General features: G+C 34.4%; 1 protein-coding gene and 1 long non-coding RNA gene across 2 annotated transcripts in view; one reads left to right on the forward strand and one right to left on the reverse strand.

Moving 5' to 3' along the window:
- The window catches only part of sez6a (seizure related 6 homolog a), a 100,603-nt gene extending 85,673 nt beyond the window's left edge, over positions 1 to 14,930 (reverse strand). The window contains exon 1 of the mRNA XM_056467591.1: positions 14,821 to 14,930. Coding sequence (XP_056323566.1) covers positions 14,821 to 14,905 — 85 coding nt within the window. The 5' untranslated portion in view covers positions 14,906 to 14,930. The remainder of the gene's footprint in view (positions 1 to 14,820) is intronic.
- Positions 11,449 to 13,477, forward strand: LOC130236822 (uncharacterized). Its single transcript, XR_008838483.1, has 2 exons — positions 11,449 to 11,657; positions 13,074 to 13,477. It is a non-coding gene; the product is annotated as an uncharacterized LOC130236822 (long non-coding RNA).
- Positions 14,931 to 24,930: the final 10,000 nt, after the last annotated feature.

Genomic DNA, 24,930 nt, shown 5'->3' on the forward strand with positions numbered 1-24,930 from the left:
AGTAAATGATGTCAGAATTATTGTTTTGTGAAGGGTGAACTATCCCTTCAAAGTATAAAATATACTTTTAAATTTTTTACAAGTTGGTTTGATGACACAAAAATTGATTTTTACAATTCTTTTTTTTTTTTTTTAATAAAATCTGTTCAAAAAGAAGATATGTTTTAAAATGTTGGGAATCCCAACTATTGACATCCATAGTAGGAAAAAAAAGTCAAGTCAAGAGTAAAAAATGACAGAATTTACATTTTTGGGTGAGCTTTCCCTTCAAAGTAGAAAATGATTTTTTTTCAATTGTTACAGTTTGCTTTGACACAAAAACCTCATCTTTCACTCTCATATAGATCTTTAAGTGTGTGTGCTTGCGTGCGTGCGTGCGTGAAGAAAAAAACTTAAACTGCTTTGGAACAAGTCAAGAGTGAATAATGATAGAATGTTTTTTTTTTTGGGGTGAACTATCCCTTCAAAATATAAAATGTTTTTTTTTTGTAATTGTTACAATTTCCTTTGATAACACAAAAATCTCATCTTTGATCCTCATGTTAACAGATCTTTACAATTTTAATTAATTAATTAAATTTTTTTTTTTTTACAAAAAATCCCTTTAGTAAGAGCAACTTTGATCATTATTTGAAATATTAAAGGGGTTGTTCACTTAAAAAGCAAGTTCTGTCATCAGTTACTCACTTTTTTAACAAAAAAAAGATATTTTGAAGAATGTTGGAAACCTTTAACCATTGACTTCCATAGTAGGAAAAAAAAACAACTCAAACTGGTTTGAAACAACTCAAGAGTAAGTAAATGATGACAGAATTCATGTTTTTGTTGAACTATTCCTTTAAAGTAGAAAATGTACTTTGCAATTTTTGCAATATGCTTTATTCTTTAAATAAAAAGATCTTTACCTTTTTTTTCCAAAAATCCTTTTAGTAAAAGCAACACTGCTCGTGATTTATGCGTTAATGTTAAAAAGCTTTTAAAAGGTTTAGTAGCTTTAACTATAAATTAAAGTGTGAGACCTGGTGAGATGTTTTACATGTAAAGATTTGATGATTATTTCTATATGCCAACGTAGACTACCCAGACTGAAAATATGCCAACATGTGCCACAATGACGACAGCTTCTTTTCATCGCTAAAAAGCTGGAGTTATTTGTTTATGCCATTTAAAGAGCAACTCAAAAGAGATTATTCTGACTAATTCCTTCAAATAAAAAACCGAAGCGTTTAAAAATGAACTCCTTTCATGAAGAGAGTGAAATCAGAACAATTTGTAGCCTTCACAAAAACAAATCCTTATTTAGTGTCAGTGTATTTCAAAGACCCTCTTCTGCATTCTGACTCCGAGGCCAAGAAAAACCATCAGGATGCTAAATAATGAAATGTCACACATAACAAGAGGAGGATTAGGAGGCCAATGGACTTGTGGCATTTTAAAAGTCAAAATGTCAACTTGTAATCTTCCTCTTAAATATCCCAATTTTATGCTTGTGTGACTGCAGGTGTCTGGCATGTAAAGAGCCTCAGCCTTGCGCTTTCAAAATAGGATCAGTAAGTATTGATGCCTAGAAAGTCGATGTCGCCGCCCTTTAGGCTGAAATGAAAACACTCAGAATCAATACATGACCCATCACAGCCTGCTGATTGAATAAAGTGTTTCAAATGACATTTTGGCTCAAAAGGAACTCTTGTGTGTGTGGTGGTTCACTTTAAGAGTTTTACATGGTCACTCACTGAAAATGCTACAATAATGATTGTATTATACTGTCTGTCCTTTATAATCTGCTGCTTTTGTATCATTGCAATGAAGGACAGTATAGTAGGCCAACCATTACTTTTGGTCAAAGCTATACAGGTATATACTACAATACCAAACTGCAAAAAGTTGGGACAGTATGGAAAACACAAATAAAGAAGGTAAGGATTTCTAAATTTACTTTGTCTTGTAGTTCACTGCAGACAATACAACAAACATTATTTAATGTGTTCCTCGTGATTTATTTATTTATTTATTTTCTAAATAAACATGTATTCCCATTTTGGTTTTTGCAACACGTTTCAAAAAAAGTTGGAGCAGGAAGGCATTTACCACTTTGTAATGTTGCCATTCTTTTCCACCACACTTAAAAGATGGTTAGGGACTGAAGACATCAAGTGATGAAGTGTTTCAGGTGTAATTTTGTCCTATTGTTCCTGCAAACAAGTCTTAAGGTGGGTAAAAGTATTGGGTCTTCATTGTTACAATTTGTGCTTCAAAATGCGCCACACATTCTCTTTTGAAGACAGGTTGGGACTGCTGGAAGGCCAGTCAAGTACCTGTATTCTCTTAGACCGCAGCCAGGACTTTTTAATGTGTGCAAAATGTGGTATTGCATTGTCTTGTTGAAATATGCATGGATGTACCATACTGCGTACCATACTGTCCCAACTTTTTCTGATTTGGGATTGTACACTGTAAAAAAATCAGTTTATTCATTCATTCATTTTCTTTTCGGCTTAGTCCCTTTATTTATCCAGGGTCGCCACAGTGGAATGAACCGCCAACTTATCCAGTATATGTTTTACGCAGCGGATGCCATTCCAGCCGCAACCCGCAATCCCGCAATCACTGGGAATCACTGGGAAACATCCATACACACTCATACACTACGGACAATTTAGCCTACCCAATTCACCTGTACGGCATGTCTTTGGACTGTGGGGGAAACCGGAGCACCCGGAGGAAACCCACCCGAAGTTGGAATGCAGAGAGAACATGCAAACTCCACACAGAAATGCTAACTGACCCAGCTAATGCTCGAACCAGCGACCTTCTTGCTGTGAGGTGATAGCACTACCTACTGCGCCACTGCGTCACCAAAAATCTGTTCACAGTTTCCGTATTTTGTGATTCACAAATATTTTCTGTTTATTTTTGGTTGTGAATTATGTTATGGGACCTTGATTTCTGTTCGGTTGACATTTGATGTTGAGAATTTTACAGTTTACAGTTTAACAAAGTGACTTATTGACATTTTGTAGTAGGAAAAAATATAATGTGTAAGAAATAATATGTAGAGAAATAAGTCTGTAAAATAACAGAAAATGTGCTGGAGGTTTATTACAAAGTTTTTGAACCGTAATATACAACACCAACCCAATCAATATATCACTTTAATAAAAATGTTAATAAAAGTCACTTTTACAAACTTTTGGAAGAAAGATATGGTGCCATATTGCAATTCAAAAGCATAAATAAATTGGGGGGGGAATAAAAAAATAAAATAAAAACCAAACGGCAACCTCCCGCTCTCCCTCATGAAGCAAATACGGAAGTAACTGAAACTGAAAATCATTGAAATTCCACTAGTCCTGGCTCCATATAGAGCAGATTTCTAGATTCACTGTTGAAATGACCAACTTTACAGCAGAAAAAAAAGTGTTTACTGCCTGGTACAAAGAACGATTTTGGTTCATATAGCTAATATTACCCTTCATGACAACTGTGAGGGGGTGAATTTTATTTTTTTTAATAACTCCTTTTAGTTTATATTAAGTCATATTAAGTCTGCATAATTAAGGGCGTGGCCACTTGAGTGACGAGTGGTCTCGTTGGTCGCAATCACTTCACCTCAGCTTATTCCGGCTGATTAGCTGCTGAACTCTGCATATACATCGTATTTTTGTTTTGTTTTATGTGGCTTTACACAGTCAGTTGCCTTTTACAAATATCAGATGAAATGGCATGCTGTGTGCACTTAATTGTGTTCACAAAGCATTAACGTGGCCTCCATTTCCCAGGTGAGTGAAATGATATACTTGTATACCATCTCTATAAATGTATTTGTTTTAGATCATTTATAATGTATAATTCTCTTCAGAACTGTAATGCAATCTGACAGATTAATTAGCTGTGGGCTATAAAACAGTCATCTGAATCATTGTAATACAGTGTTATGCTGGATTTCATAAATAGCTGTGCATTTACTTACACAGACTGTATTTGAAGTATTTGGAAGTAATTCGCATTTTCCTCCTGTAGAAAAACACTATAAGAACAATGCTTAGTGGCTCAATGTATTACAACAGTGTCTTTAAAAGACTAAACACTTTATTGATATAGTACATAACCAAGCACATGTTGTCAGAACACAAATGAGTCGCAGGTAATAAAGTATTAAGCGTTTCTCACAAAGAAAAGCCTGTATAAGCAAAATGCTAGCAGGTGTCTGTAGCAGCACTCACGCTCCGCCTCTTTGCCCTTGTTTGGTATCACGCAGTCGGTGCGATGACATACGAACAAAATGGCGACAGTTAGCTACGCCTACTCGTAGCTTCTTTTGCATTTTTCTGAAACCTATGGGTCACGTGACAGATACTACGTCTATATCTTTTATAGTTTATAATAAAAACAATCACAAAATATGTAAAACTGATGATTTATGCATATTTTTACAGTGTATAGTACAATACAACCAGTTTACAAGGGCCCTGATGTCTCTGATAGTCCAAAATCAATATTTAGGCAGCTTTATAGAAATCCACAAAACCACAGCTGACAAATAATGCTTCTTTAGCAAAACTGTCAGTCATTTCTAGAATAAAATGACCTATTATATACTTTTTGACTTCAAATTCACCTTGGTCCAGCTCTGCAAACCAGTTTATATCCAATATATATCAGACACAGAAACTGAACAATATGACTTTAAACGTTTTACACCAGCTTTGATTTCGTTGTGACAGATATTTTGACACACTTGTTTCTCTGAACTTTCTCTGAAAATCGAACCATGAGACTTTGTGAGAATACAGAACAGATATCACAAAGCCTGTTCTAGGCTTTAACTCAATTTTAACTAAATGTGTAGTTACTGCACTTCATGTATGTTATGCATATGATGATTTGTTCTTTATAACAGTTTTTTTCCCTACAGTTTGGTCATCCTAAATCAATCAAACAAACAAAAAACAATTAAAATAGACAAATCTGCAATATACACTATCATCCTTCCTTTCAATCTAGCAGTGTATTGCTATGTCTCACAGCACATAACCCATATCACAGCACATATCAGTCTCGCCAATATCCAGCCCTGCTCTCATGTCTTTTTGATTTATGAACCGGAAGTAATATCAACCACAATATGAGTGAAGGTTTGACTAGTTTTGATGATCAAGTTAACCTCTGCTAGTACACTCTAAAACATGCTGGGTTGTATTAACCCTATACTAGGTCAAATAGGAGAAACAAATCAAGGGTTGTGTTAAAAATTGTAATTTAAATAGCATTTTTGGTCGCACTTTATATTAAGTGAACTTAACTAATATGAACTTGAGCTGAAATTAATCATGTCACAGTGTACCTATTGTGTAAATACATGTTTTACATTGTACTTAAGATTAATTAAATACCTGCATGTAATTACATCTGTACTTAATTTCTGTAATTACATTTTTAATTACACTGTTGTTCATCCCTTACACCTTAACCCACCCTTAAACCAACCCATACCCCCATACCCATATCCGACCTCAAAAGCACCACAAGTGTTCTGCAATACATTATAAACACAGTATGTACATAGTATTTGTTTTTTGATGCAAGTACTTACACTACCTGACAAAAGTCTTGTCGCCTATCCAAGTTTTCAATAACTTGACTTCTAGTTGATCATTTTGTGTCAGAAGTGGCTTATATGAAAAGAAAAGGCCTCTAGATTACGCTTATTTTACAAAAATAAAATATGATCATGACTTGATTTTTAATTATATAATTAGGACAGTAAGGTCTGACTTTGCTTAGACAAAAGTCTTGTCACTTAAGAGAAATAATGTCCAGTATAGAATATAAAGTCATGGTGCAGTGGAAACAGAATGAATATTGTGTATGACTCCCATGGGCTTGGAGGACTGCATCCATACATCTCTGCAATGACTCAAATCACTTATTAATAAAGTCATCTGGAATGGCAAAGAAAGCGTTCTTGCAGGACTCCCAGAGTTCATCAAGATTATTTGGATTCATCTTCAATGCCTCCTCTTTCATCTTACCCCAGACATGCTCAATAATGTTCATGTCTGGTGACTGGGCGGGCCAATCCTGAAGCACTTTGACCTTCGTTGCTTTCAGGAACCTTGATGTGGAGGCTGAAGTATGAGGAGCACTATCCTGCTGAAGAATTTGCCCTCTCCTGTGGTTTGTAATGTAATGGGCAGCACAAATGTCTTGATACCTCAAGCTGTTGATGTTGCCATCCACTCTGCAGATCTCTTGCACGCCCCAACATTGAGTGTAACCCCAAACCATGAGTTTTCCTTCACCAAACTTCACTGATTTCTGTGAGAATCTTGGGTCCATGCGCTTTCCAATAGGTCTTCTACAGTATTCGTGATGATTGGGACGTAGAAACAGATGATTCATCAGAAAAATGACCTTCTGACACGTTTCTAAATGATCAACTGAAAGTCAAGTAATTATTTGTTGCTTTTACAACTGGGATCGACGACAAGACTTTTGTCAGGTAGTGTAGTAGTTATGGATGCTTAAGTTAAAAAATTTGGCCCCACTTTTTATTAAGTCAAAAATTTTGTTGGGTTTGTTCATATTTGGCCCACGAGTTACAGCATTTCCGCATTTCTAGCGTGTAGATCTCTGCTCTTTTCTGTGAAAATTATAAAGGCTCAAAGTACATAAAGCATCATCAGATAATCAGAAATACTTTATGTGAGAAACGGCAAACTGACTGCTAGCATTTCTGCTCGGCCAGCATGAGGATATTAGAGAGCATAATGAGTCTCATTTACAAGCCATAAACTGACAAAGCGCCAGACTAATTATGTCAACTAGCAGCTTCTGAATAGCCCTTGATCAAGCTAATCACCAGCAATCCAAAAAACAGGTGTTGAACATTTTCAAGCCCTCCCCTGAAATCAGTGGTATGAAAGGCAGAGATTGAAGCCCTCATGACTGTCGCCATGCCTCTGTTTCAATAGCCAGAATATGAGATGATGAATCTTGCGCAGAATCATGAAAGGGTTCGATAAGAAAGCTGGGGCAAAATGAATTCAGAAATAGACCTTCGAATAGACCTAGCTACAGAGCACACTTTAAAATTACTTCCCATACTTATGCCTGCATAGAAAGACATTTCCCTCTGACTGCCTATAAATGAGTCATTCACTTTCAAATGCTTCTAACAAAACTTTCATTCGACACTCAATAAGTCATCATATAAAGTGATCTTAACGCTCTTAACTTCACTTAAGATGCACTTTCAAATGTCGTCCTCTTCATTTAATAACTAAAACCCTTGATGGAGGAATCTTTAGAGGTGCTCTACAATGTAGGTAACCATGCAATGAAAGTATTTTGTTAAAGCTCCCAATTTTTCAACATCACAACAGTTTAGTTTTAGAAAACATAACAAATTTTTCCATACAGATATTGATTTTAAACAATTTATCTTTAATGTCTCCTAGGATGTTAATCCAACCCAGGCTCATTCTGATGATATGTACACCTATATACATTTCTGGAGAGCACCAAATACATGCCAGGACCTCCTGTTTTTTTGCAGTTTTTGTTTTCGCAAATCCGGCAGAGGCCGCTGTGTATGCTTTTTGAGATCTCAAATTTCTTGTACAAGTGCAATTTGCATCTGCTGTTCTCGTGTAAATCCACCAGAGGCTGCTGTCGACTGACTGACTGACTGACCAATTGAGTGACCCACCCTCCTCTTTCCCTAAACCCAACCAATAGTGTTTTCAAAAGCACTGATTGACCCACCCACCTACTTCCCTAAACCCAAATGACAGCGTTTTGAAAAGCAATCCAGAAAAAGTAAAGCCCTTGCCTGATTTTTACTACGATTTTCAGATTTTCCACATTCTCACCTTGGTATTTACTTGTTTATTGTATTTTTTGACTTCTGTTTTTGTCTTACCCGCTTTCTGGAACTGTTCTTTGCCAGACTTGAACCCTGTCTTTTAAAGACGAAATGCTGCCATACGTACCTCTGGCTACATAATTTGCGATGTCCGGAAATGTATATAGGGCTACGTTTTCAGAATGTTGTGTTAATTGTGTATTGTTTTTTTTTTTTATTTATTTTTTTTTTTGCTAAACCTGTTTTTTTGTATTAATTCGGCTTCTTTTTAAAACAATGTCTAAAAGTGGAACTTGTGCTGAAAACTACATTACCCATGATGCAGTACAGAATAATGCACCAATCAAGCAAAGTACACTAAAATAGATTTTTAGCTCCACCCACTGCTCTCATAAAGCACTAGGAAGGATATAATCAGTCACTTTCCCTACACTCTCAAAATACTTGTGCATATTTTGCTGTAAACATGAAATATAGTGTTAACTTTAATCTAGTAGTTTTATAATTCTTGTTTTCTTTGTATATATGAATAACAGTGTCGAAGTCAGATATTTTGCTTTGAAAATGTGCGTTTCATGCCAGAACGCTGTCTTTGTTTTGGTTCTTTTTAACCCACTCAATGCCAGTTTAGCCAATTATATTTCAGCGCCTTGGTGGAAAACTTGGTGGAATATTTCATTCAGTCAGGAAGGCCCCCAACGTGTGCGTCTGTGACTGAAATGACCTTCGGTGGACCATAGCAGCCTCTGAAATAAGACACAGATTCAAAGTTCCACATGAGGTGGCTATTAATTAGCAAATAATATAAAAATTACAAATGTAAACATTAGGTGAGCAGGTTACATTGTAACCCCGTGTCCTAACAACATGCCACGTGTCGTGATTTGCACTGGTAAGAAATTTGGTTGGCAAAACACAACAGAAATTTAAATACAGCCATTCGGAAGTACCGAATAGTGCACTTACTACACTTCAACGAAATGGTAAGGTTTATAATCAAATTAATACAAATTTAACCTCTTTAACATTATTAAATGTAGATGCTAAATCTCTGATATGTGTTTGCTTGCACTGAGTCACAGTTCTAAAGTTCAATTTCAAACAGTTTATTTTATTTTGAATATCTGGGGTAAGCTATCTGCTGCTGCTTTCAGTATATGGCAATAAATGACATGTAAAATGGCATTCAAACTCATATTATTAGCATTTTACACTGAATAAAGCACTTGAGGTGTACCTGAAGTGATCACTGTTATAGTTTTTAAGCTGCAAGAAATTGAAGCTGTTTCTAAAATGTAAATTTCAGATGTTGGTAAGAACAAAAACTTTTTTAATCTGAAAATATTCCTTCTATCGCGTGCCGTTACTTTTATTCAGAACACGACTTTAAATCAGCCTTTAGACTCGATAGTCAGGCACATTGCTGTTGGGGTTGTCAATCTGGCAACCTGAGCTTGCGTGTGTTTTGAACCAGGTGTGCAATACCTAGTTCAACCACTGGGTGCCAAACTTACATACTGCACCTTTAAATTCTCCCAGAAATAAAGATGTTCACTCTGCACTCTCTACATTGTAATGATAACAAACAATCATATAATAGGAAAATCCATATAAGACAAATCATAATTATTTTACAATAAAATATGGTATATTGTGCATAACTGCGAGTTAGAGAGATGCACAAAAGATGCTTGATGTTTTTGGCCATTGAAAAAAATTGTTGATTTAATTTTGCAATTTGTAAATATGTCTGCACTTTAAAGTGCAAACAGCAATATACTTGAAATTCAACTGTCCTTCATCCTTTGTCTTTCAACCACTTTAATTTGAAATATTATAACTGTCCTTCATCCTGTCATTCAGCAAGTTTTTTAAAAGCTTGCATAAATTATCATTATTATTTATAAAATTGCTTCGTTTATAATGTTCATTTGTGCAATTCCACCAGTCTCATTGCAAAAATCCCCCAAAATCAGCAGAATTTGTACTTGTAAAGCAAACAGAAGCCCACAGGATAGTACAGGAGGACTGCATCTCATTATCACAACACAACATATGGCCGCCCAACATGCTGTGTCACTAAATGAAATATAAACATCAACAATACCCTGACTTATGAAGCTACTTTAATATAAAAACCTCCGTGCCATCTGCAGCCTATGCGTAACTGTTAAAATGACCTGAATAAGCCGCGATAGAGTCTGTTATTAAACTGGTAAAAACAGCACAAGTCTGCTGCTTTCATAAACAGGTCTGTTCGGGACGGTGGTAATCTGATCTTCGGGATTAGTGTCATTATCTTCTGCTGCAGGGACCCACAACACAATCAGTCTGTCCCGCTGTAACACTGCGCCCATATCTGACTTGAGGGAAATGGTTCAACATAATAGGTCATATTTTGAGGTGCAATATGTGTGGAGCAACGCAAAACACTTAGCTACGAGCGTCAGTCATCGAAAAGAGTTTTTAAACTAAACAATAAAAGTTTCTAGTGTGTTTTAAATGATGAAGAGATCATTAAAATACTTAGGTTTGTTTGACATTTTGTCCCATACTGTTTTGATTGAAGCTCAAGTGGCATACCTACTGTTTGTTTACTGCCATAAAGAAGGCGTTTGGGCGGGAACTGTCTGCTAATATTAATAAGTAGTGTAACAACATTTGTTGATGCTTAAAATTGTTGTAAAGATAAGATACATGTTATTTGAAGGATTATTCCAACTTTTGACTTACGCACACACACAAATTGGTTCTTCAGCGGTTCCTCTTGCATGATATGCTATCTAATTAGCACCGCTTATTGTTTTTAACTAAAGCCAGTTTTAGTTCTGTAAAAAGCCATTAATAGTTCTTTAGTGGTTCTTTAAAGTGGTTAAGGGGGTAAATATTACCATCTTTAGACATATAAGTGCTATCAGTACATTTTTACAGTGTAGCTATTAGCTTTGTGGTGCTGAAAGGGATAGTTCACAAATTTAAACGCTGCCATTGTTTACTCAGCCCTTGTTCCAGACCTGTTTGGGTTTCTTTCCTCTTTTTAAAGAAAAAGAACCACACAAACGTAAAGTGTCTGATTATGTACACAACGTGTATACTGCATGATATGAATAAAGCAAGACATCAGATTATGTTTAATATGATTATTATTGCCATTTTTACAGCCATTGCATAGCTGTAAATAGTTGTTTTGCTAGTAGGCTTACCGATGTGTATTTTTTTCAGTGTCTAAAACCTAAAATAAGGGGTTTTCCTTTGAAAGGGTTCAATAAGCAGACTGCAGTGGACAGGAGTGTGACTGTGAAGGCTGGCCCATGCCGGATTCATCAGCCCTTATAATGATATTGTTTGTGGAGTCTAATAAATTACTGTTAATTTATTTTAATTCGACCCAGATACACTGTAAAAAGTGCTACACTCACAAAGTTGGTTTTATATACTTTAAATAATTGCAATCTAGTTAATTATATTTGTTTTATACCAAAAAATATCAATTTGCTTATTGTTTACTTAAAGTAGATCAGTTTTTAAATAACAGTATATTTTAAATAAAACTAATGCAATTTATTTGAGTAGATTTTTGTATGTGGTTATTGTGTAGAATAAATGTTATAAAAGTGAGTTGACACAGACAATTTATTAGAGCAGCTGTCGATGTGTGCAGGTCTGTTCATCAAACGTGATTTTAATAATTCTGCGTGACCCCATTTTCACTGCCCGCCACTTTCCAGACACACGCAGCATCTACAAGGGGCGACATTTACTGCTCGCAGCAGCGGATCTGATTAACACGGTAAGTTGCAAATGTAGCCGAATGATAATTGTAAAGTCATGCTAAACTGCCGACTTCACTAGGCAGGTGAGGTTTTAGCTTGTAAATTGTACTGTAACGTCAGGTAACAGACTGCTCTCACATGGAAAGCTAAGTTGGCTAACGCTAACCAACGCTAGTTCATGCTAACGATTAAAAGTAATAGCCCTGATAAAATTTTTTTTAAAGTAGTTTTAAAACACTTAGTAGGTATAACTAACGTTACAGAACGGATTAACTAGGTCTCTGGTGGGCGGTCGGGGGGTGGGTGCAGTTTGCTAGCGCTAACTTGGCTAGCTAACCTAAGTTATTACCAGCACATTAAGGATGCATATTAAATGCAGAAACGTATGGAACAGTAGTTTGTGTTTAGCGTAACATTAAGTAGCTTAAGGTTTGTGTTTAAGAGATTTAGTCCATACGTTTTTTGTTAATACTGCAATGTGAATAAATTACAGATTTATAATTTATTTGAACTTAAATTACATTTATGTTTACAGAACCATTTAAAATGTACGCACCTCATTCTAAAATGCATTTTCTTGGTCTTTAGATACCAAAGTGATTTTGATTATTTTGTTAAGAAAAACATTAGATACGATTACAGCTATAATTATTTGCAGGTAAGTAAAACACGGGTAAAATTGCAAACAATAGTGGGCTCCATAGAATTACATTTGATATCTGAAGATTTTTTGTATGTGTGCAATGAACAAACAGTAAAAAATATCCTAATGCAGTTTCTTATTATCTGTCAGTCTTTCACTAAAGCTAACTGAAAACACTGATTCACTGAACTATCATTTGCCAGTAACATTACATTTGGAAAAAAAGTAAATTAAAAGTAGCTTCAGCAAAAATGTAATGTTAACCTCAAGGTAATATGTAAAATGGCAGTGTATTTATTTAATTTTGTATTATGACTTATGCAAAGTTTGGTGCAAAATGAAGATGACAGTTAAATCATAGATTTTATATTTGCCATTTTCAAACTGTTTAATATGTAAGTTACATGCATATTTTTATGCTTTATAAGTTGCAAAAATAAACTGAAAATGTAATACCTAAATTTAAATAATTCCTTGATTGACAGGCAACCAAAATGCCATACACTGTTACACTGAATAAAATCAGTTTTCTTTAGAATTTGATTCTTAAAAACACCTGGAATAATGTAAGTACACAATAAACTATATAGCCTTTTTTTTAATACAGAAGTTTAACTAAGGTAAATTTTAACTGATAAACTAAGGTGTTTCATCCATGTATCATTCTCACTGCACTTTTGTAACTTGACTTGTAGTTTATGTAAGATATTTGCTATTTAGTATTCAGCTATTTAATATTATTTAGTATCAAACACCTGAACTCCTGTTTCTTTTTTCTCTCCACCAATAGAGTTGTGTGGAATCAGAGGTGCATGCGGCTGCCCGTGGGAAAAATTTGACATCAGCCCAACACAGTTTGGATAATCATAGGACTGTCAGAGGTTTACCAAACCTGTCATGTGCATGATGGCTCCTGTTTGGACTTACTGATGTCCTCGACTTCCATCAAAACTGTATACATTATTTGAGATATATCAGAGACTCTTTGTGGGACTGGACATTATGCATCCTAAATCTTCATCAAAGTATGCAGATCTCCTTACTGAGTTGTCTTAGATGATTTCTCAATAGGATCTGGCATTATTAATGTTTTTATTTATGTATTGTGTATATGCAGCCACATTAATGACCTGTTTTGTAGTCACTTTTAGGGACATTGGTTGACATTGAATAAATGCTATGGTCTTTAATCCATCTTCCCATTCTTATTTAATTGTTATTAACCGTATAAAGTCTGTTTATGTGTTTTTACTTAATCACTGTATAGTGTGCTTAGAATATAAAAATGAAGATTTATTTTCTGAGGTTACAGCCAGAAGTCAATTGAATTCATTTTAAATGACATATGCATGGTTAATTTTATTTAGATAATTAAGTTCTTAATACCTAATTAAAATAAGTTCAGGCAACATATAGCAATGTATAAATAAGTTAGGTTTAACAAAAAAAGTAAGTTTATCTGATTTGAGTAATTTTAGAAATATTAGTTGGCTCAACTTAATTTTGTTACATTTGTTTTAAGCAAAGTTTTAGTGTTTAATATACTTAAAAAAGGCTGGAAGTTGATTCAATCTAAAACGTCCGATGCAGCCACTTGCCTCACTTTTTATAAGTTAGATCTAAGTCATACTTTTTACAGTGTAACATAGACCACACCCAGTCAAAAACAAATCAAAAATGAAACAAACTTTAACATGAACTATTTTATAACTGTTAATGTATTATTATTTACGTGAAATATTTCATATATGGAATTTTATTGCGTTGATATAAATGTTTATTAAATCTAACTGAACAGTATAGGCTAGTTTTTGGTTAAAGGTTAATGGTTAGTTAATGAGCGGCAGTTGTGGTTCTAAAAATAAATAATAAATAAACTCAATAAATAAATAATAATAATAAATAAATAAACAAAATGAACAACCTTAACTTTCTTGGGGTATTGACCTTTTTCCAGACCTGTTTGAGTTTCTTTTCTCTTTTTAAAGGAAAAGAAAAACAAAAATTTTGACGGATGTTGAAAACTGATTGAATATTGAAGTTTCATTTCGTAAAGTGGCTAGTTTCCAACATTCTTCCAAATATATTGTATTCAACAAGAAACTGAAACTTTTGGCACCACTTGAGGATGAGTAAATCGTGAGTTGATCATTTTTGGGTGAATTATCCATTGAAGTTCGCAAACGGACGCCGTGTCCGTTGTGTCGCATTAGCTTTAGCTTTAAAAACGTCGTTTCGAGTAGCTAGACTAGTTTAAATGTGAACTCAGTATGCTTAACTGACTTTAAATTTCACATGTATTCACCTTCATCATGCAGTCGATGCTATTTGTGTGAAAGTATAACACGTGATCCATCAACCTCTAAATAGATCCAAAATTCTTCGTAATTGAACTTTACGCGGCGCTTACTAATAAATCCTCTGCCAGTAAAGCCCCAGACAACATGTAGCCTACAATCCCAGTTAATCATGAGTCTAGAATGAATATCTTACACATCTATCACAGCAGATTTAGCATCTTAAACATAAATACTCACCTTGACAGCTCGTGTAAATCACTGAAAGACTCAGTACGAGCAGCAGAAAGAGCCGGTCCGTTTGGAGATCGATCCTCACGCACATACTGAAACGACTCCTCACAACACACTATAAATTGTCCTTGTGTTTAAAATATCCGGAGTAAAGCAACTGGATGTCAGATGAGATGTCCGTGAGGTCTGGTAAACGACTCTCGGCGCAGAGAAACCGCTATCCCGACTCACGGCTGCTGTAAGCGGATTGCGGAGCTTCAGCACCGCGGACAGTTCCGACAGACACTCCGGACAGCAGCAGACAGTGTTTAGACTACAGAGGATTTTTGGTTTTGTGTACCGACAGGCAAAGGAGAGTTAAATGTAACACGAGGATGGACAGATCGCGCTATAATGCAACAAGAACAAGTTCTAATACACACTAAACCTTGAGGGATTGAGACATTAAAATGGTTGGGGGGAGGGACAATGTACTAGTGGATTTAAGCGGGCGAATAACAGAGCTATTATGAAGGAAACTTTTTTTGTTTTAGCATAACCTAATATTAAAGAAATATTATACTGATTCTTTTAATTAATTATTGGTTAAAGCGTGTTTGATAGCACTTTAGGTTCCATTAATGCTAGTTAATGTATTTATTAACAAGAAAAAACGATTCATTTATTACAGTGTTTATTCATCTTTGTCAATGTTATAAAAAATACAGTCATTTATTGTTAGTTCTTGTTAACTCACAGTGCATTAACGTTAACAAACACAACTTTGGATTTTAATAATGCACTAGTAGCCTCAATGTACTATGATTAATAAATGCTGCACAAGTATTGCTAATACTTAATTTGTGTAAGTACATTATCTATCATTAACTAATGAAACCTTGTTGTAAAGTGTGACAGTGTTTTATCATTCATTCATTCATTCATTCATTCATTCATTCATTAGTTTGTTCGTTCATTCCTTCCTTCCTTCCTTCCTTCCTTAGTTTGTCCAGTTCTTCCTTGAATCCTTCCTTCCTTCATTCATTTGGTCCTTCCTTCATTCCTCCCCTCATTTGTTCGCTTATTAATTCATTCATTCGGTTGTTCGTTCGTTCATTTGTTCGTTTGTTCGTTCATTCATTCATTACTTCATTAATTCGTTTGTTTGTTTATTCATTCATTCCTTAGTTTGTTCAGTTCTTCCTTGAATCCTTCCTTCATTCATTTGTTTGCTCATTCATTCATTCATTCATTCATTCATTCAGTCAGTTGTTCGTTCGTTCATTCATATTTTTGTTCCTTCATTAGGTCCTTAGTTCAATCATTTATTCATTCATTCGTTTGTTCGTTCCTTCCTTCCTTGCTTAGTTTGTTCAGTTCTTCCTTGAATCCAGTTAATGTCAGTCATTCGTTCATTCATTCATATTTTTGTTCCTTCCATCATTAGGTCCTTTGTTCGTTCATTCGTTCTTTCATATTTTTGTTCCTTCCTTCATTAGGTCCTTCATTCATTCATTCATTCATTCATTAGGTCCTTCATTCATTCATTCATTCATTCATTCATTCGTTTGTTCGTTCATTCCTTCCTTCCTTAGTTTGTTCAGTTCTTCCTTGAATCTTTCCTTCATTCCTCCCTTCATATGTTCGCTCATTCATTAATTTAGTCATTCGTTTGTTCGTTCGTTCATTCATTCATATAATCGTTCCTTCATTAGGTCCTTTGTTCAATCATTCCTTGATTCGTTTATTCCTTCATTTCTTAGTTTGTTCAGTTCTTCCTTGAATTCTTCCTTCATTTATTTTGTCCTTCCTTCATTCCTCCTTTCATATGTTCGCTCATTCATTCATTCAGTCATTTGTTTGTTCGTTCATTCATATTTTTGTTCCTTCCTTGATTAGGTCCTTTGTTCATTCATTCATTCATTCATTCATTCATTCATTTTTTCAGTACTCCCTTGAATCCTTCCTTTATAGGTTCGGTTCTTCCTTCGTTTAGTTCTTCCTTTTCCATTCCTTGTTTGGTCCTTCCTTCATTTGGCCCTTCCTTCCATTCTTCATTTGTTCCATATAGTGATTGTTCAAGGCTGTTTAGTGATTTCAGTCATCATTCAGTCGACATAATTTATTTTCTCATCACTGACATGCAGTCTATAAAAAGGTCACTCTGGGTCATTGTGCATTTTTGTAATTTGTTACTTCACACCACTGATATTGGGCAAACGCCAACAAAGCTGGTATAGTGATAAGGACTTTTGCACAGTACTGTATAAAATATCATTCAAAATAAAATGAAAGTAAAAAACTATTTACACTAAATAGATTTGATTTATTATTGATATTTGCGTATAATTTTCAATTTGCTTAACTTGATTTACCCAACATTTACTACATTCATATGAATAAACTAACATAAAACCATAAGATGAAATTAATATAAACTATATAGAGAGTTATAGACAGTAAATAGAGAAAATTATTAAAACTTTCAAATGAAGTGAGCTTTTAAGGGTTCTGGGAGTTCTGGACGGCATCTAATGTACTATAAAAACACTAGAACATACTGTACTGTATATCTGGCAGACGGTTAGGGGTTTTAATGCTTGTCTGTCTTTGCTTACACCCTCAGTCTGAGATTTCAGCTGTGCATTGCTGCTGTTAAAAAAAGTGTGTCTGCTTCACTAATGAAAATCACGGCCGTGAAATAGACTGACCAATGTGCTAAGGTAATGAAGCGATCATCATCATCTTCACGGCCTCTAAATTCATTTCGGATGGGATGCTGACTAAACAGCCGATTAGATATTATTACTGAGAAATTAATCTATGGGCTTCCATATCAGGAGAAAGATTTACTGTGTCCGTATCAATCAGATCAGGTCTGGCTGTAATCAAGATGCATTCGTAATTTATATTTTTCATTGAAACTTAATTTGAATGAATTTTAATAATTAAACATATATTGAAAGGACAGTATTTTTTTAATTTGACTTATTTTAGCATATCAAAATATTTCCAGAAACTAGGAATTTGTTTTCAGTTATACTGTAAACACAGAAATAAATGAAATATTATATGTTAATTACAAATATATTATTCTATATAATATTAAATAAAATTGCATAGACTTCTATTTTTAAATTATAAATATATTTTTAAAAACAGAAAGTATTTTTATTAATTTAATTTTAGATGTTTTTCATTCATTTTCCTTCGGCTTAGTCCCTTTATTAATCTGGGGTCGCTACAGCGGAATGAACCGCCAACTCATCCATCAACTCAACTCATTACCCTTCCAGCTGCAACCCATCAGTGGCAAACACCCATACACTCCCATTCACACACACATAGACTATGAACATTTTAGCTAACTCAGTTCAGCTATAGTGCATGTCTTTGGACTTGTGGGGGAAACCGGAGCACCCGGAGGAAACCCACACCAACACGGGGAGAACATGCACCACCGCGCTGCCCATTTTAGTTATTTTAGTATATCAAATCATTTACATAAAACAAGACAATTGTAAGACCTATTTATGACATTTGTCTTCAGTAATACTGTACACAATAATTCAAATATTATAAATTAATTACATTTTACTTTATATACATTTAAATAAAGATTACATATTATTTATACATTTAAATATATTATTAAAAAACAAAAAACATTGATTTAGTTTATTTAATTCTAACTAAGTTTTTTATACATTAAATTATGAAACTATAGAGAAAATTATAAATATTTCCTCTTAGATAATACAATTGTATGATTTGATTTTAATAATACTGTACACACAGAAATAAATTGAATATTAAATACTCATTTCAAATATATCATTATTATTATTATTATTATTATTAATATTATTGTTATTATTATTATTATATAAATAAGTTACATAGGCCTGTATTTATAAATTATACATATATCATTTTTTAAACTTTAATTGTATTATTTTTTAAATACTTTTTAAAATAATTTTAATTATTAAATAATTTATTTAGCTTTTCTTAATATTATTAATATGAAATATTGAGGCATTTTCTGAATTATGTCTTCAATGTGTATTGCTGAAGTATTGCCATCAATGAATCTGTATTATAAAAGATGAAATTGACATCTTGATTGCAGACCTGCTTGATTGTGTGTGTGTGTGTGTGTGTGTGTGTGTGTGTGTGTGTGTGTGTGTGTGTGTGTGTGCGCGCGTGTGTGTGTGTGTGTGTGTTTCTGCCGGAGGATTAGAAAAGCGCTGTGGAAAGTGTGATTCAGGCACCAAGCCTTTCACAGCTGCCAGATATTTTAGTCTCAGTCTGCTGATGTCACGGCCTCCCTCTGTTCTGCTAAATGAGCCTTTCTCCCTCCAAACATTTCCTCTCAGGACTGGACAGATCAACTCATTCTGTCCACACCGGCAGAAACCATGTCTGTCATATCTGCGTCTATAAAACCTGCCATTCGTCTTAATAGCAGCTCACCTTTCACAAACCGCTTCTTTCTTCTTCTAATAGCTGCACGAACAGCAGGAATGAGATCATAAAGAATAAATAGACATCCATTCAAGGTTTATCTAATATAACATGCATCAGGGCTCCTCCACTCACTCACAGACGTCCTACGATTCCTGTGACCTTCATATATACAGGTGAAGGCCAAATTTTAAGTCTTTTTCAAATATTTCCTAAGTGATGTTTAACTGAGCAAAGACGTTTTTCACGTTTTGAAGAAATGAGAAAAACATTTTAGGACGTTCAGCTCATTCTAAATAAGTAGTTTGAACAAGCAGCAAAAATGCTGTATTTCCTATTATATTTTTTCCTCTGGAGAAAGAATTTCATCTAAATTTCTTTTAGTTTAGCTGAAATTAATATATACATTTACAAAAATAATAAAAAAAAAACTGCTGAGGGTCAATATTATTAGTCCCTTAAAGGGATTAATTCATTCATTCATTTTGCTTCAGCTTAGTCCCTTTATTCAACAGAGGTCCCCACAGCAGAATGAACCGCCAACTTATCTAGCATATGTTTTACACAGCGGATGCCCTTCCAGCTGCAACCCAGTACTGGGACACATCCATACACACTCATTCACACACATACACACACTACGGCCAATTAAGTGGATCCAGTTTACCTATAGCGCATGTCTTTGGACTGTGGGGGAAACCGGATCACCTGGAGAAACAACACGAGGAGAACATGCAAACTCTACACAGAAACGACAACTGACCCAGCCGGGACTCGAACCCACAACCTTCTTGCTGTGAGGCGACAGTGCTAACCACTGAGCCAAAAAATCTGAGCGAGTAAATAAAATAAAAATAAAAAATTCTGAACAATTGTTCTGCAGTTACATGCCTAATGAACCTAACTTGCCTAATTAACGTACTAAAGCCTTTAAATTGCACTTGTTAATACAATTGTATTTTGCCAAATATCTACTCAAATATTCTGCACAAAACTATCTTCTCTGTTAAAAAAACAGCAAAAGAAAAATTAACACGTGGACTAATAATTTAGTCTTCTAATCTACATGTTAATGATGACTGAGAGCTATCTTGTCTCTGAATATGAATAAGATGAAAAATACACTAACCGGACACTTTATTAGGTACAACTGTCCAGCTGCTCGTTAACGCAAGTTTCTAATCAGCCAATCACATGGCAGCAACTCAATGTATTTAGGCATGTAGACATGGTCAAGATGATCTGTTGCAGTTTAACAGTCCATGCTGATGCCAGAAGAGAATGGCCAGACTGGTTTGGGCTTATAGGCAACAGTAACTCAAATAACCACACATTACAACCAGGTTATGCAGAAGAACATCTCTGAACACACAACACATCCAATCTTGAGGCGGATGGGCTACAGCAGCATAAGACCTCACCGGGTGCCTCTCTTGCCAGCTAAGAACAGGAAACTGAGGCTACAATTCGCACAGGCTCACCAAAATTAGACAATAGAAGATTGGAGAAACGTTGCCTGGTCTGATGAGTCTCGATTTCTGCTGCTAAATTCAGATGGTAGGGTCAGAATTTGGTGTCAACAGCATGAAAGCATGGATCTTTGATGTGGGGGATATTTTCTTGGCACACTTTGGGCCCATTGGTACCAACTGAGCATCGTGTCAACGCCACAGCCTACCTGAGTATTGTTGCTGACCATGTCCATCCCTTTATAACCACAGTTTACCCATCTACTGATGGCTACTTCCAGCAAGTTAAGTATCATAAAGCGCGAATCACCTCAGACTGGTTTCTTGAACATGACAATGAGTTCACTGTGAGTTCACAAATGACCTCCACAGTCACCAGATCCTAATCCAATAGAGCATTTTTGGGATGTGGTGCAACGGGAGATTCGCATCATGGATGTGCAGCTAACAAATCTGCTGCAACTATGTGATGCTTTCATGTCAATATATGGACCAAAATCTATGAGGAATAATTACAGCACCTTGTTGAATCTATGACACAAAAGATTAAGGCAGTTCTAAAGGCAAAATTGGGCCCAACCTGGTACAAGTAAGGTGTACCTAATAAAGTGTGAATATGTACATATAATAATATATTAGCAAAAATATCTTTCTAAATATTTGGTATTCATAAAACAGTTGAGTCAAAAGTACTAAGGATTGGTAAATGGCAATGAAGCTACACAATTGACCTAAATGTAAGCCCCGCCCCTTCTCATTTAGTTACTCTTGCTAACTGCTGACATACATAGAGAGTTGCTAACAGTCTTACAATGACAGCAATCTATGCCAAATTTGCTTTTGGTACGTTTTGGACCTCCTCTCATCATGGAGCATTCTAGTTCGACTTGTGTATATATCATGGAAGGATATACAGTGACATATTTAAGAGAGGTTTCAACTGTTTTTTGTTGAATAATCATCTAATACCCATAAAATAATTATGAAATGTTTACAATGTCATCATGATGCTTTAATAACATAGTATAAAGGAGATTTAGGTCATTATTATTAAAAAATAAAAAATAATTAAAAAAATAAGCTACACTTAACAATTTCCTGTAGAATCTACAGTAACTTACCAGCAGCAGTTCACCAGTAACTTACTGTAAATCATTTACAGCGCCATTTATTTTGCTGTATATGTAGAGCATCTACAGTACTGTACATCTTTACTGTAAAATATTCAATAATTTTCACAATGTAAACGTAAAATACGGTAACATGCTGCATACAGTATATGTCCTACAGTAAAATACAGTTCATATTACAGTTAAACACTGTGTAATTGACAAAAATCCTTAACAGTGTAATATTAAAATTGAATGTGTATAAAAGCAGCACTACTCTCTTCATCTAATATTTGTTGTTTCATGAACATTAAGAAATAAAATGGAGGCAAAAAGGTCAATATTTTCAGATCTCATCATTTCTAATCATTTTGGCCACCACTGTATTAAAGACATTAAAACAAATATGGCGGAGATCCAGATTGAAGAGGAATGGAGTGTTTAGAGCTACATGAAAACATCCAGGATCAACACTGTTCATGTACCAAAGGCTATTAAATGAATTGACATTTAACTCACTTTGCTAGTGGCAATCTAATTCAGCTAACATTAGCTATAGCTCGCTCTAAAACACAAACACAGACATTATATGGCACTGTGGATGTGGAATTGCAAGCTATACTTTGATCATATGCACAGTTTATTTGATTTGATAAATATAAGTACCCAAAGAAAACATTAGTTTGCTTACTGCTCCCAAACATCACTCTGGTGTATTTTATTTGACATTGAATTTATCATTTATTTTACACAAGCAGATGACACAGCAAAGATCCTACTGTTGAGACAAATGAGTAAAAGTAATGGCTGTTTTGAACACTTTCCTGGCCTCCTTTCTGCAATCTTTCTCCCCCTTCAGGATGCAAAATGAGTTTATGTGAAGGCTGCCAAGGAACACATTCCTCCCTCGTCCTGGATGTGTTATATAATGCATCGTTTTGATGAATGATGCAATTTTTGCATTGTTTATTTTACAGTTGTGTCAAAACAAGGCCAAGCTTTTGCTTGCGATCATTGACATTAGCTTGTGCATTCAAATGCTGTCTTGTTTTTTTTAATATAATGCATGGAAATGGCATGTGGCCCTATGTAATTTAACCTTGAACAAATATGAGCATATAATGGAAGCTTTAAATATAGCTGCTTTTGCAGGCCAGAGTTGTTTGTAACTATTGAAAAGCTCCATGAACGGTGTGGTCACAAGTTAAGTTTCAAATCAAACGTTGTGTTTGAACGGAGATTGTGATATTTCTAAATGATTACTCATGCAGAACTTTTATATAGTAGCCAGCTTACTTGTTAGTAGATTAATCCAGAGTTCATCAGGTTTTCTATACTACAAGAAGTATGATTACCACAAACGTATGGGAATAACTGAAGAGTACACTGTAAAAAATAAAACCGTAAAATTTACGGTAAAATAATGGCAGCTGTGGTTGCCAGTACTTTACCGTTAAAAATACGCTACAAACCGTAAAAGTTATTTCTCATTTTTACGGTAAACTACCGTATTTCATTAATTTATAAAGGTAATATGTCTGTATTTTGAATCACCAATATCTACACATGTTTTGTTACACAATTAGACACGTTAACACAGCCATATGCAGGTGGTGATGAGCAAGTTACATAATGAACCAATAATGAAAAGTTTATCAGTGTATAGAAGGTGCTCAGTGTCATTCACACAGCTACTAAACACCAGTGTAACACATATATAATTAAAGTCATGAAATAAACATTGTTTATCAACATTAGATGTAACATAAATCTCTAATGTACATCACTGATGGAGAAACAACTAAAAAGATCCACAGTAATGTCAACAAAAAGCATAAAAAGTGATGTGCCATGCAGGGAATTCTGGGAAAAGTCAATTTACAGTTATTTGCCGTATATATTAAGGAAACATACCGTTAACCAGGTTACGGATTTTTACTGTAGCATTTTTACAGTTTTTTTTACCGTTGAAATCACGGCCATTTTTTACAGTGTACAGATGTAAACATCTCTAAGTGCCGTCTGAAATTTCCATCGAAAATAAACATTTTTCTCAGCCTCCTTTGTTTATGTTGTGATTTCACTTTAAAGACCAGGAAAAGGACTTATTCTTTGCCATAAAAGTGATGTTACTTAACATACACACAGGAGCCTGATAAAAATGCTCATTTTAGAGGAAAATTTCAGACGGCATTTAGAGGTTTTTGCATCTAAACTCTATAAATGTTTATGGTTAGAATATAAAAACAGATATTTATAGAGTAAATTAATGTTTGGATGGAGGGCGACACTTTAAGAATGTGTCATTTACATTATTACATATGGAAGTGGCAATACTTGACTTAAAAAAAATGTGTTTGTAGTTGAATAATTCATTAAAGAGATTTGTTCAAAAATGCTGATTCATCCAGTCATGAATCAATTGAAGTCATTTAGTCATTTAAATGTTAATCCATTCTGATTGTAGTAATGAAACAATTGAAGTTTTTTTGAGTGAGTCGTTTAAACATTAATTCAAGTGAAGTGTTCAAAACTGCAAAATCATCTAATGAAACAAAGTCTTTTTTAGTGAGACATTTATACATTAATTCAAGTGACGTGTTCAAAAACGCTGATTCATCTAGTAATGAAATTATTGTAGTGTTTTTGAGTGAATCATTTAACATTATTTCAAGTGAAGTGTTCAAAAATGCTGATTCATCCGGTAATGAAACAGGGGACATCTTTTAAGTGAGTCGTTTAACAATAATTCAAGCGAAGAATTCAGTTGAAATATTTTTTAAAATAGAGATTCTTTATAATAATAAGCTGAGAAACCAATTTGCATCGACTAAAATTCTAAAAAAAATGCATTGCTATATTTTCTTGAACTGATTCTTAACTAAGCTGATATTTTTATTTATTTATTTTATTTGTTGTTATTTTGTTTATATTTGCTTTTGATTTGCATTATTATGGGACCTTGATCTTCCAACAACTTTTAACCTTGAAAAGTTTGAAAAATGGACTTTTATTGACATTTGTAATAGTTTAAAGTGATATATTGTCTTGGTTTTGTATATTACTGTACATTTACATTTTAGTCATTTAGC

Source organism: Danio aesculapii, chromosome 10, assembly GCF_903798145.1.
Source record: "Danio aesculapii chromosome 10, fDanAes4.1, whole genome shotgun sequence".
Taxonomy (NCBI): domain Eukaryota; kingdom Metazoa; phylum Chordata; class Actinopteri; order Cypriniformes; family Danionidae; genus Danio; species Danio aesculapii.